Source organism: Notothenia rossii (assembly GCF_949606895.1).
Source record: "Notothenia rossii genome assembly, chromosome: 3".
In the NCBI taxonomy this organism is placed as follows: Eukaryota; Metazoa; Chordata; class Actinopteri; order Perciformes; family Nototheniidae; genus Notothenia; species Notothenia rossii.
In genome coordinates this window covers 64,635,854-64,650,245 of record NC_136901.1, presented here as the reverse complement: position 1 = coordinate 64,650,245, position 14,392 = coordinate 64,635,854, and the positions used below count along the sequence as shown (strand labels likewise).

The following is a 14,392-nucleotide window of genomic DNA, read 5'->3' as shown; positions in this document are numbered from 1 at the left end:
GCAAATACAACTGGGGGGAAAAAAACATAATGTAACTTATTTATTGAAAGTCTGAAACTACCTGCACCTTTCAGTTTCCCGGGAAAAACCAACGTGTTTCCCATGGCTCCAGCTGCTGTAGTAAAATAGGAGCTTATAAATGTTAAATATATCTCATCCTCTTGTCCTCTGCCACTGTCTGCATTCTCCACCATAGTGAATAAGTAATTTGCCTTTTTGCCTTCAGCACTTTTTCTCCTGTATAGTTTAAAAAACTGTTTAAGCATGGGATTGATCTAAATGTAAGTTTTTAACTGAAGTCACTGTTTTACAGAGTCTTTGCGCAGCAAAGTTGACCACAGCCAAGCGTAAAAACCACGTGCATCAACGTTTTACCAGAGAATGTGTCTGCATAGAGAACAGAAGTTAAGAATATGCTAAACTTAAGATGCTTTGGAATGCAAAATTAGATGTAGCATGCAGATAGAGCGAGGGACCGACCTGTGTGTGTGTGTGTGTGTGTGTGTGTGTGTGTGTGTGTGTGTGTGTGTGTGTGTGTGTGTGTGTGTGTGTGTGTGTGTGTGTGTGTGTGTGTGTGTGTGTGTGTGTGTGTGTGTGTGTGTATTTGTGAAAAGACAACTAGAAGTGTCTCACTCAAAACCAGTGAGCTCACACAATACTTTACAATGCAAATAGGTCTCACACTATGACAAAGCATGAGATACACACACAAACACACACTGTCATCTTTGCTCTGCTTTGCATGCGTGGAGTTAAGTCACGATAAGATCATTCCGAGGCCTAATCGTTCTTTGATCTCAGGTTTTAGCTGCGTCAGAAAACACGCTCAGAGACACGCGTGTTCTTATGCATACATACAAGGGCATTCACTGGCACTCAATCACCCTGACACAAACACATGGGAACATACACACATGGTAAACCATCTGCATCAGCACATCATGTGATTTAAAGACTGTTAAGACAAAGCAGATGCAATAAATGTTACTGTCTAGGTTGTACGCCACGAAGCCAAGTTGCATTTTATATCCATGTGTGTAGGAAATGTCATCACTACATTATTTTGTCCCTTTGGATCGTTGTGTTAATTAACATAACATTAATTTAATTATGGACAAAAACTTATTTTAGAGGTCACGGCAATCTTGACCTTTGACCATCATCATGACAATTGGGCCAGAATAACATTTTTTAACCAAAGGCATTCCAGATATGAGAATGGTATAAATGTGAAGTCAAGGTGACTTTGACCTTTGACCACGAAAATATATATAAAAAAACACAAAATACCTAGGAGAGCTGATCCGATTTTGGATAAGATCACTTTGACATCACAAATATCTGATCAGTTTCTTTTACATCTACATTATCCGTTTTTTTTCATGTATTATTTTTGAAAATGTTTCCACTTATTTATTTATTTCTAGTTGTATTATTCTATCTCAAGTTTTCTTTCTATATTTTGGCTTCGTAGATACAGCTGAATGAAAATGAAAGAACTGTGGATAAAAGTGTGAATACATTTGTATAATCTGAAACATAAACTGTGAGAAAGTGAGAAAAACAAATTCACTGAAGGTGTTCCTGAGATATTGCATAAACAAAAGACACATGGACAAGCAAAAATAAAGTTTGAAAAAAGAATACCATTTATCAATTAAATGTGTTGGAAACACACAGAACATAGTGTTGTAATGCGAAAAGGTCAATACATTTCCATTTAAACATGAAATACATCTAATCACTAAGTATTGAGTAGGACAACAGAGTACAGAGGACCACTTTCTTACTTTATGTTTGATGTGTTTGTCTCTCTCCTCCTCTCTTGCTGAATAAGCCCAGCAGGGATCCAGATAAGAGTCTGTGCTATCTTTCTACCCGCCATCTCTCCTAATCTATTGGTTTTGTCTGAAGCGCTGAAGCCGTTCAAATCTGGCCTTGACTAAGCCAATTATGGCCCTGTTTAAATATAATAGACCATAACGCAGGGTATCAGTTATGGCTGGGCTAGCTTGTGACTGTCAAGTTGCCACAACAGGGGCTTTACCTCGGGTTGTTTAGCGTTCAGTTGTAGGAAAAGACACTTTAAAAAGTCCACTGTTCCTTATTACCGCGTAAGAACATTTATTTTTTTACCATGTTTTTCACTAGCCAAAATATAGCATTTAAATTTACATTACCGCTGATTACGGATGCTCCTTGAAAACCAAGCTAGCTACAGTAGCTAGCACTTCTGTATAAATGTACCAGAATATACAAGTTATGTTATTAGTTTAATCCTTAATAAATTATGTTGTAATGCCTTCTTTTTGACATTACATCTGTAATAATCAGTACATAGTGGTATGAATGAGTCTCGAGAGGAAAAGAATAATAATTATAATCCAATTAGACACATTCTACTCTATTTGCTACTCTGTGCTTGGACCAAGCCCACCCATTGTATTCAATTACCAGCACATAATGCATTCTGTCCTGTTGCCTTGGATCCTGCAACTGCTGTATACTTCATGCTGTGGCTTGTTTACTACAAGTTGTAATATGCATTCTTCATGATGCTATTTCCATTTGGAGCCAAGATGGATGGTTGTCAACATGTCCACACACTCTTCCCATGCAGAAAGATGTCCATTCAACTCTCATTATCTTTGCCTTAGTTTGTGTATCTGGGTGTTTTATTGGCAGAAACATACTGTGGAAACTAAAAATACCAATGCTGCTGAAGTGTTTATGATACATACAGAAGATCCGGTATAACTTCGTCAATGTATGTGGCTCCATACTATAGCTCGCATTATTTTCCTGTCAATATGTATGAAAAACACTTTAAAGTGCCTCCTCACCTACCAAAAACCTTCCCTCCGCTGTGTCTCATCACAATTTGTCCTCTTTTTTCTGCAGCGGGTGCTACATCAAAGCACAGCGGGGTGACTGACAAAAATGAAATGGTAGTTCCTATCCATATGGTGTCCAGTCACACACACACACACACACACACACACACACACACACACACACACACACACACACACACACACACACACACACACACACACACACACACACACACACACACACACACACACACACACACACACACACACACACACACACACACACACACACACACACACACACACACACACACACACACACACACACACCAGAAGCAGCAAGGGAACATTTCTAACAGCCTATCTTTGGTGGACTGTAGGGGTCGCCCACATAAATGTCCGCTTGGCTCTGCTCTGATCACATAATTGCTTTGTGCACACCTCTGCCACACACACACAAACAAAGAAGGAAAGTGCACATCCAGAGAGCATACACTGAAGCACACTTAGGGAGCTCACACACACACACACACACACACACACACACACACACACACACACACACACACACACACACACACACACACACACACACACACACACACACACACTTAACATCTGGATATATGCAGCACCCACATATACAGTCCAATGTTAGATATGACATGAAGTGGAGCAGGTATGCCTGCCAGTGTACACACACACACATACACAGCAAACAAAAACTCCCACCAGCTCTCCCACACAGTCAGTATGTCAAGTGTGTGAAAGATAAAGACAGAAAAAGATGGGACTGAACAAGAAATGCAGCAAAACAACAGAACAGTATTGTGTTGTATTATTTTTACTTGCCGCCTTTTGTCCATTTGTTGTTTATTCCTGATGGACATTTTGCGTCATATTTTATGTGGGTGGCCTCGAAGCCATTTTAGCAAATTCCTTTACACCACATCAATAAATCATAGTAAAAGGCTGTTGTTCTGACCTATGACTTCCTTTTAGAGATAACTGGTCCCTACAAGCAGGAATCTTAAAGCTTCTGCAAAACATACTATATTTACATTTTTTGCTGAACATTAGATCCTCATAAATGGGCCCCAATAAGTTTTCTTTCCACATTACAACTGTTGTGGATCATTAAAGCCCCAATCAAAATGTTATTTATATTTGTACATATATTATAGATGTATAAATATAAATAAAATATATGTATTTCTTACCTGAATAAACGTTATCATTCACAACGTAATAGGTAACATACAAGAAAAGGAAGAATACTTTTTTGGATCTTGTGAATTTAAGTTAGATTCCGGCATTTGAAGAAATGTGCTTTTTATCTTTCTAGCTGAGATTTATATAAGGAAAGGGAAACCAATGTCATGTCCCTACAGTAAAATAGCTTAGCTAGTTAGCTTAGCTTATCACAAAACACTGGGAAAAAGGGAAAATTGATATCCTAGTTAGTAGCGTTCCATCTGAAGGTAACACAATTAACCTACCAGCACCTCTAAAGCTTAATATTTAAAAAGACATATGTCATTTAAAGTTGCATTAAGCTCTTTTGCTTAGGGCATCTCATTCGAAGATGCCCATTGACCGCCTGTTTATTCAGCCGAAATGCAGTGCACTCATTTAAATGACTGATGGGACTACAGTATTTGCTAGAATGCCTGAACACTGCTGCATCCAAATCCATTTATGAAAACAAAGGGGGTTGTGTAATGGACTTTTCCTCCAGCTGTCACCAGATTTAGACTCAAATGTGGCTAAATCCTGATTGTTGCTCTAGAGTTTGTGATATACAACCCACCTTAAACCAGTAATAAGGGAAAACACAGAGAAGAGATATTAATACACAACACGCTATGGTTAAATGTGTTACACCTTTGGTCAGACAATAGATTGACAAGATCCCACCTCACATAGTAAGAAAAACATTGATAAAAATGGTTTTGGGGCCTTTATACATCAAATAGACCTGTGTATTTTTTACAGTAGCTTGTTTAAGCCATGGGATGGTTTTGTTAGGCTGTGTGTGTGTAATTACAAAAGGATCTTTAAAGCATTGTTATGGTTGCCCTTCAATTCCCTCTATTAAAACACCAGGACCTGCACTCTCACTTAGAGGCAGGCAAAATAGGTAGCAGGATTACATTAGAAGAAAATCAATTCTATCTGGATTGTTATAATTAGATGACCTGAGTTTGCTAAAAAGTCGGTAAGTCATTTTCTCTGTTTTTATCACTTTCAAGATGTGGCAGTGATGCATGACAATGAAATTACAAATGCTGTGGGTGATATTTATAATTACAAAATGTGCAAAACTGCAGATCAAGTATTCAGCGCAGCATGAATGACGATGTGCGAACACAAAGCAGCAATGCGTTTATATCAGTCACACATACTCCACTCACTATGCAGTAAAGTGTTATTGAGACTGCATGCCAAACATCAATACACCAAATTATTGCCGCTTCGTCGAGCTGATCAGCAAGAAACAACAAATCGATCCCTGATAAAAGACCATCAGTCGATCTGTCATCAGCCGGATGCTGATACACAAATGAGCTAAACGGCAGCAACAATGACAGCAGCAGTAAGACAGTCGGACGGCTGATCTTTACACACCCTCAGCAGGAAAAATGAAATGCAAGGAAACAGAAGAACAGCAATCTGAGATCTGTTATGGAGTTGGGATAAGAGTGGGGATAAGAGTGAAGTGGGATAAGAGAAAGGTAGAGTGGTGATGGTGAGAAAGAAAGAAATAGCAAAGTAGAAGTACATATTCCGTTGTGTCACGTCAAGAGGTGTCAATGCATCATGTAATACAAAAGGGAGAAGACATTTTTTGGGTAGTGTGAGTAAAAAACAATATGTTGCATAGTCATTGTATTCGAGAAAAGACTGAAGAGTAACGAAAAGATGTAACCATAAAAAGGTAATATCAGTAAGAGGCATACAAAACGACTTTCAAGAACACAAAGTCTCATTTTTAACAAAACGACACAGCTAGGGGTGCGCTCGTAGACAACAAACACAGAGGCTGTTCCTCCTACCTGAGTTCCTCTTGGAGATGTACTTGACATCGTCACAGGCTCCCAAGGCGAGGAGGAGGAGGAGGAGGAAGAGGAGGGATAAAGAAGTCATCTCTCTAGTCTCCCCTGGTACCTTAAGAGAAAATGTGAACGTTTTAGAGAACCATAACATGTATATTTCTCATTTTCATTGGCAATATCAGGAGAACATAATCCAAACGGACAGAGATCATAGATTGAAGTGGACGTGGTTAATGTGATGTCGCCCATTCGTTTTTTGGAGTGCCGTTTTGAAGCATTTTTTGGAATTTTCATTTGTCGCAATCTGAGTTTTGAAGCCATCTGGTTTATGGAGCCAGATGTGACTTAACAGGGTGAAGCTTAGTACAACCCAATAATGGAAAAGATGAAAAAAGGTGAACAAAATGTTACAATTAACTTTTATAAACTCACAAAAAGCTGTGAGGAGTTAAAGTTCCAAGATAGAAAGACACCCAAATAACGCAGTGGTAGCAGATTGTCACAAGCTAGCCTACACTAAATAATTATCTCTTTTATCTTCCAATACTGAAAATTGAACCATCATTTTACAGCATATTATATTGAAGAAGTTAGGAAACTAGTGATTGAGTCCATCCAGATATATACTGTTAACACAATTACAAGAGACACTATCATAACAGTGTGATGAACATCATACTTCTGTTTTAGTCTTGTTCTGTTTTGACATGATTTCAAATTGATGTCAAAGCGTCTGTATCACTCATTCTTTACAAGTTACAGATGAAAAGACGCCCCAAGTGGTGTAGTGTGTGACCGTGTATGCTGTAAAAATTGAAAAACAAAACACTTTATTACAAGTATGGCCATGAGAAAAGCACCACACATATTAATATCGATCTGAAATGCAGGTACTCGTGCTGCTTTTGAAAATATCAACTGATTAAATTCACAATACAAAAACTGAATTAGATTCGACCATAGCCCAGGAATTACAAAGGCTGCAGAATGTTTTACACACACACGTAAACAGGCACGCATACAATCACAGACACAATCTTTGATCCAACAATGTGAAATCACACTGATAGACCACAATCCGATTTTTCTTATGCTTTTGTGTACAAACGGCAGTGTATGTTCCCACACAGACACTCACACACACAACCAGGGAGAGATCGAAAAAGCAGATTAGCCATGCCAGCAGTTATTTCATTGTATTTTACACACATGTGAAAATAAAATAATGGGAACTCAAAATCTATCTTGACTGCTGATTGAAATCACATTTGATTCACAGGAGCAGTGGGACAGTCCGTGATAGATCCTAGTGGGGTGTAGATTTGTGAGCCACATTCATTTGCCTTTAAAGTAGGACAATGAAATGATGGGATGGGGATCTAAAACTGGAACCAAATTGATTTGAAGAACAAAGCCGAGAGAACAAAAACATGATAAAGGATAGTGTACGATGTTGCAAATAGCAGTTGTAAAATCTTTATCTTTGCTGGCTTTAAAGGCATCTGGCCTTTCATCACTTGAAAGGACAGTCATTTTCTTTGTCTGTTAACCTCCTAATGTAGTGTGTCACGCCATCATCTTGATAGTGTCACAGGTACAGCTCAAATCATCGTTATACAAACAACACCGAAGTAAGGAAATAATTTCTGATTGGTTGAGTGACGGTCAAAGCCACAGCATACAAACATGCCTATTATCACTTTATTACACAGTACATTTTGAAGAATAATGTGGTTTTCAGCATTGATATCTTCATCAACACTTAAACAGCACTGCATTATGATACACACATTAAAAAATATATTATTGAAATATATTGTATTGTAGTACATTTGTATTGAATATTTGTATATGATTTTATTTTAAAATGGAGCAACTGTCTCAAAACCCAATCTCTGCCTGTGATAAATTATTCTGATTCTGATGATTCACAGTAAAACAATTAAACACAAGTCGCAGTAAGCCATGAGCGCTCAATACAATGACACCGAAACCAAAGACGCTATGGAAATCAGCCATAGTTAGTTACCTGAGTTGTCCCTTCTTGGCTGCTTATTAAAAGGCCAATGGTTCTCTCTCTTTCAAACTTTAAGTCTCATCGTATCTGTAAGCAGTATGTGTATCTTTAAAGTATCAGGGCCCTGACATAAAACAGTGGAGCATAATACTTTCATTTAAATTGCATTAATACAAAAGTATTATGCAGTACTGCAGTTCAGTGGATTTAGTTTGGAGGCTTGGCTGCAAGCTAAGTTTGTCTTGCTTTTACAGAGCAATATCACATGAGGCCAGCCAAAGCAATACAGCATTACCGAGCTAACATGGTTGCACACATTGAATACCAGAAACAGAACGTATCTGCTTTTGCACCTTGAAAGTTTAAAAGGTGCATTTATAAGTTATTTTACTTTACCAATGGCATTCTCATTGGAAGCCAATATAGAAATAAGTAAACTAAATAAAGCAGTATTCTGACAAAAATAAATGTGTGATAATAAAGTAAACATAACAAAAGAAAAGAAATGTTTTCTTGTACATAATTAACGTGTGTTTTGGTGTTTTCCATCAAAAATAAAAAAGTTGCATTAGAAGAAATGATTGAATGAGTTGTGAGAATCTGGTGTAGTTTACCACATTGAAACGCTGGGAGAAAAATGCCATTTAGCCACTAATGTACTGTACGGGGTAACCAGTAACACAATCTAACGCTGTGGTCACTACTTCGGGGTGTAAGACTTCTTAAACCCCCTCGGTGCCTAACCAAACAAATCATGAGGTTAAAAAGTAATACAAAATAAGTTTTTATTATTTTGGGATCTAAATAAAGATTGACATCACAAGTCGGGACACTTTCGGACCTTTTTGGTTATGCACACAGTGTGACAGGCACATGGGACCGTCCAGACTTGCACTTGCAATCCAAGCTGTCTTTGTTTTTACTTTGCCCTTTCTTAGCATCACAAGCTGCAGTCAGTCTGCAGACATCACAGGAGAAAACAGGTTGTGTCAGGTTATGTTATACTTTAGCGGAACACGTTAAAATGAGCTGTTGTCTTCAGGTAAAGATAGTGAGGCAGGCGCTCTGACAAGCAACACTGAGACAAATCAAAGCATGAGTCAGTCTTATGGGGGAAGTGCTTATATCAGGTTATTTTGGAAAAGTCGAAACACAAACAGAAAGAGAATTACCAATGGACTTCGGCATCGAGACCTTACGTTTTTGAGACATAAACACCTAGAAATAGGAATAGGGTACATAATCAAACCTTGTGAGGAAAGGTATATTTTGCTCTGCCACCTCCACAAGTTGTTCAGGGTCAGCTACAGAATAGAAGCCATGCAACATGGGTTCCAAGTCTTGCTAGAAGCAAATAGTTTCTCAAAATATTGTACACGGGCCAATATTGGCGTCCAAACGTGATGTGAAATGCATACATTATTGTTCAATGATTCGCAGTCCTTTTCAATTGGCCATATCTGAATACAGGTGGATTCAGAGCTAAAGGAGTTTACTGTCATACAGAACCATAACAATTAATAATTGGTTTTGGAATAATGGGTCCTAAACATTTATTAAGACTTTAGATTTTATAAATAAAACAGTGTATCCTACATTCTGAATGTATCTAAAGAAGTCTAAACATACAACAGTCTTTAACAGCTGCATGGTGGTCTATTAATTTGTTTGTGCTTTTACAGAAACAAATTATAATTTCAGAAAAGGTTAAACTGAGCTTGAAGGCAACTTTCTCTCATAATCAGTGCATTGAAAGCCATACCCATTATGCTAGTTGATCCAGCAGGAATGTGAGTGAGTTCATTTGAGGTGGCCGGTTTCACCATGTAGCGTTTTCCGTGTAAGAAAAATATTCTCAAAGGCAAAGGCACTGAGCAAAGAAAACAGGAGCTGTAGGTATTTTATCATGCATAATTTCATAATTCAGTTCACCTTGAGGATACTACAAGTATTTGTATTGCTCTCAGACACATACTTACTTTTTCATTCACTCTCACAAGCACATTAAGCTGTACTTCTTTCACGCAAGCTTGCTCATAGAGGCTGCAGTCTTCCTCTTACATTCCATATTCTCGGTAAGGCCTCCTCATCACTAAACACTGAGCTCTCTTTATCTTGTCTTCTCTGTTGGCCCTTCTGCACTGCCTCACACCCCCCCCCCCCCCACACACACACACACAAAGGTCAGTCTCCCTCTCGCCTCTTTATTCCACACATGAACACTGACACACTTGCTAAGACAGCAGCGGCAGCTTGTTTGATGATTGATCCACCATGAATGCAAGAATAGAAATGGAATCTCATGGAATATATTACTGTGGGTAAGAGGTGAAGGGATGGATGGAGGGAAATGGTGTTTGAAGGTAACCCTAACGACCTACAGAATAATAATACATACCATAACATAGAAGAGATAGAAAAGGAATAAAGAAAGAGAGTGGACGTACGCTTTGGATGAAAGAGAATCTGAGTGGGTTAAACGTACACACTTATAGAGATGATATAGAGAAAGAGCACAACAAACATTACAATCCCCCATAGCTTTCATTCCCTGCTTTTGCGTCTGTCCATCTCTGCTAATCATAGTACAACACCAGAGCACAGGGAGATCTAAGCAGGGTTAGATTGTGTATAATGCAGAAACCGTCAGACATTACAAGCACAGACTCTCTTTTAGATGGCTAAAAACGTTTTGCTGCTTCCAACTTCCACACGTTTTGCTTAGCTTTTATGGCTTGACTCTTGTCTACTTCTACAATCTGGGAGGTCCCCCTCTAAGCCTCACAGGAAGAGTGCCAGGCACTGAAGCAAATTCTTGTAGTGGCCTGAACTTGGAATTGTAACTTCCATGTCAGTCTGTGAAACCATTGGACCCAAAAATACTTTTCCATTGGCTTATATTGGAAAGATAAATACCTTTTAGAATGGTTTTGAGCTAAATCAAAAACCCATTACGAACACTTAAAAAGCACGTATTTAAATCAAGGTACCTAAAGTTGTATATTGTGTTAACCCTTTACCACAAACGTTACTAAACGTTGTAAAATGCGCTACCACGTTACGGAAAACTCTTGCTGCACTGTATGTGCCCTGTTGATAAGTAAGAACACTAGAAGACTTTTGGTAATTACATTTTCCAAAGTCCTTCCATTTTGGCTTTATGCAACAGTGGGCCATAATGCTTTTTGTCCGGTTCTCTTTATACATCAGTAACTGTATAGATTATACACAGACTCTGGATAAAGACTTATAAAGCACTTTGGTTTAAACCTCAAGATGATAATTATTAACAATATGGAGACTGTAATAACTGGTGTAGTTCTGGGTCAAACACTTTCAGAAATATGTAAGTACACACACACTAACACACAACACCCCATTTCACCCCTACACACACACTGATAACAAGTTATTCTTGCCCCAAACAGACCAGTGTTAAGCCATTAGGCTGATTCAGCGACACATTCAATATTAAAGACAGCCTCCAGGCCTATTCTGTCACACTATCTGTCTCTCCCAAACTGCATGAGTCATGCCATGTTGGCTACAGAGGCAGTCTGTCTTACATGGAAACATAAGCTGCTCTGCCATTATTACGATAGATTTTAAATCTTTATGTTTTAATCTCTGCAAGAGGAGGCGTTATCTGTTTAAACCTAGTGTCATGCCATAATGTTGATCAGCTTAAATGGGATGTGAATACTACTCATACTGCATACAAGACAAAATAGCACATCCATTCCATTTCAAGTCCTTTTTCTATTTTTGACATCCTGGTCAGAGGACCTCCTTCATCTGGACAGAAGAAGAAAAAAGCTGTAGTCCTACTTCCGGTTGACGGTGCTCATATAAGGCTTTTCGTTCTTAGTTGGCTTTGGTGGAACTGCATCATATTTTATGGAAAACATTATTTTCTGGTTTTCCCTTTGATGGATACTGGCTGCTTGAGTTTTACTTGTTGCTAAAATAGTGCTAACTGCTAATTACTAACAGTAACTCCTGCAAGTTAGCAGTAGGACCTGAGAGATTGTGTTTTCACCGCTGGCACAACCTTGGGGCAGGCAGAACAGTGGCTGTGTCATGGAAGACCCATAGCCAGGTTGGCTGGTCAACAGAAACAGATTCAACAGTGTGTATGGACGTCATCACCAGAGATGGGGTCGTTACTAAAAAAAAGTAATATATTACACTACTTCGTTACTGTTTACATAAAGTAACTCGTTACTTTACTCGTTACTCGTTACTTTACTCGTTACTTTACTCGCAGGGGCGGCCCGCCCCTCCCTACAGGCAGATCACTCAGACTGCGGCGCACCTACAGTGTAAGCGCGCCACAGTTTTGCCTCTGCGAGACTCCACTTGCACACCCAATTACTATTGCATTAAGGAAGACATAACACAAGTCTTTCTTTTGATATGCTCTTTAATAAAATAGGGGGGATGGATGCAGAAAGGAGCAATTCCCATAGACCCCCATGTTAAAATGCCCAACTTTACAGCAGAAATAAACAAGTTTCTAGTCTGGATCCAATAAAACGTATTCTGGATATAGTTAGATTTCACCTTCATGACAATGGAATAGGGAGTGCATTTTTACCGTGAGTAAATTAGTAAGTAAAGTAAGTTTTGCCGTGAGTGAATGAAAGACTTATTTCTTCTTGAGGTCTGCAGTGAAGCGTGTACACATTTGCTGAATATGAAAAGACTCTCAGTGTGTGCCCACTGTGCGACTGTCAAGGATAAAGAACCTGTGGCCGTCGAGCCAGTCATCTGTAGGGATGGGTACCGGCCCAGGGCTGAATTATTAAAGACCGTGGTACCATTAAGCTCCGACGCTATCGGTCTTTTTATCGGTACTGGAGACATGTACAACATATATGTCATATGTATTATTTCTACACAAACATTAGATTGCAGTTTTAGTGTCGCCAACTCCGTTTCCAATACGCAAAAAGACTGCAAAATGCGTCTATGATTATATTTAGTATTTTAGATCTTTCCAATCCCAGTCTGTGTGCGAGGGGGCGGGGCAGTTTACACACACGCAGCTGCTACATGCATGCAACACACACACACACACACGGAGGAGATGGCGGAGAGAACGCTCTCCGAGGTGTAGTTAAATGTTAAGCGTCTCGATGTGGACAATCCTCGTTACCAAAAGCGCAATAAGAGTTTAGCATGTAAGGGCGGTAACACAAGCAATTTGTCCAAACATTTAGCAAAAGTGCACCACATTCAGATGGAGGAATGCACCGGATTCGACTGTCTTTCTAGTAGCTCTGTAGCCTCATCCACGAGTAACGTTTCCATGTCAGGTGTTATGTATGTTAGCAGCAACACACAGAGTTAACTCAATTATACAAACATGGGTTAATGATTAGAGGTAACTGAGTTATTTATTTTGTTAAAGTTTCAGCTATTCTGTTTACAGTTCTGTCATCACATTATTTAATGTAATAATTTATTATTTAATTTTGTTAAAACATTGTTGTTTCTTTTGATGTGAAATATTATGTATTTAATTTAAATAAAAAGCAATGTTAGTTTTGTTCACAATTTGTTTAGTTAGTTTACCTTGTTTTTTTCTCCAAAAGAACCGATAAGAGTACTGTTAAAAGACCGGGTCGATAAGCGGCATCGATAAAAGTAGTAGAAGGCCTACCGTTAAAACCTTAACGATACCCATCCCTATCGTGGATGTCAGTTTTACACACATTCTGAGGCCGCCGTGCCTATGTTTTTGTTTTCACTGCTAATTTATGCTTATGTTCAATTAGTGCATTAAAAAATCATTAAAATCATGAATGAAGTTTCAGCTCAGACCCCACGCTTAATAAGTCTCCCCCTGGCCCACCTACATTCCTCCAGGCCCACCCACACAATAATTCCTGGCTACGCCACTGGGTCAAACTAAAGTGGTAGAGACAATGCATTACACTACTCAGTTACCGACAAAAGTAATATTAATACTTTGTAACGCGTTACACCCAACTCTGGTCATCACAGAGGCATTACCAGGAAGAAAAAAGGGAATTGTGACCAAGCAGTAGGCTGTTGTGCAAGAGATCATCCCGACTGGCTTTGAATCACTAACACAAACGTTGCCAAATAAATGGCTGTAAGCAAGAAAGGTGTTCTAATGGTTGGAATAGTACGTTATTTTAGCAAAGTTGTCAATTTGCTAGGTTTTACTATAAGAAGTGTAATTATCCAATGCACTGTACAGCTGTCTAAGTGAATTACCCTAAACAATTGTAGGGTCGCCCAATCGTAAAAACACCAATTATTGTAAATAAAATGCTTTAATTAGCACTTTTACCAACAAGCATTACAATCGTCTGCTCCTTCACAAACACACAAACAAAGATGGCAGCGAGCTGCCATGTTATGCATCTGATCTGACCATAAAGAGCCATTTAGGGTTCAGTGTATTGCCCAAGGACACTTGGAGATATGTGATCAAGGGACAAAATGCTTAGTGA

The 14,392-nt window shown here is 38.8% G+C and overlaps 1 protein-coding gene across 7 annotated transcripts in view; it reads right to left on the bottom strand.

Annotated features, from left to right (window-relative positions):
• The window catches only part of il1rapl2 (interleukin 1 receptor accessory protein-like 2), a 565,814-nt gene that overhangs the window by 450,089 nt on the left and 101,333 nt on the right, over window positions 1–14,392 (bottom strand). For all 7 annotated transcript variants that reach the window (XM_079670815.1, XM_079670817.1, XM_079670818.1 and 4 more), the window contains exon 2: window positions 5,891–6,002. In XM_079670815.1, the coding sequence (XP_079526941.1) occupies window positions 5,891–5,981 (91 nt within the window). In that variant the 5' untranslated portion in view covers window positions 5,982–6,002. The remainder of the gene's footprint in view (window positions 1–5,890; window positions 6,003–14,392) is intronic.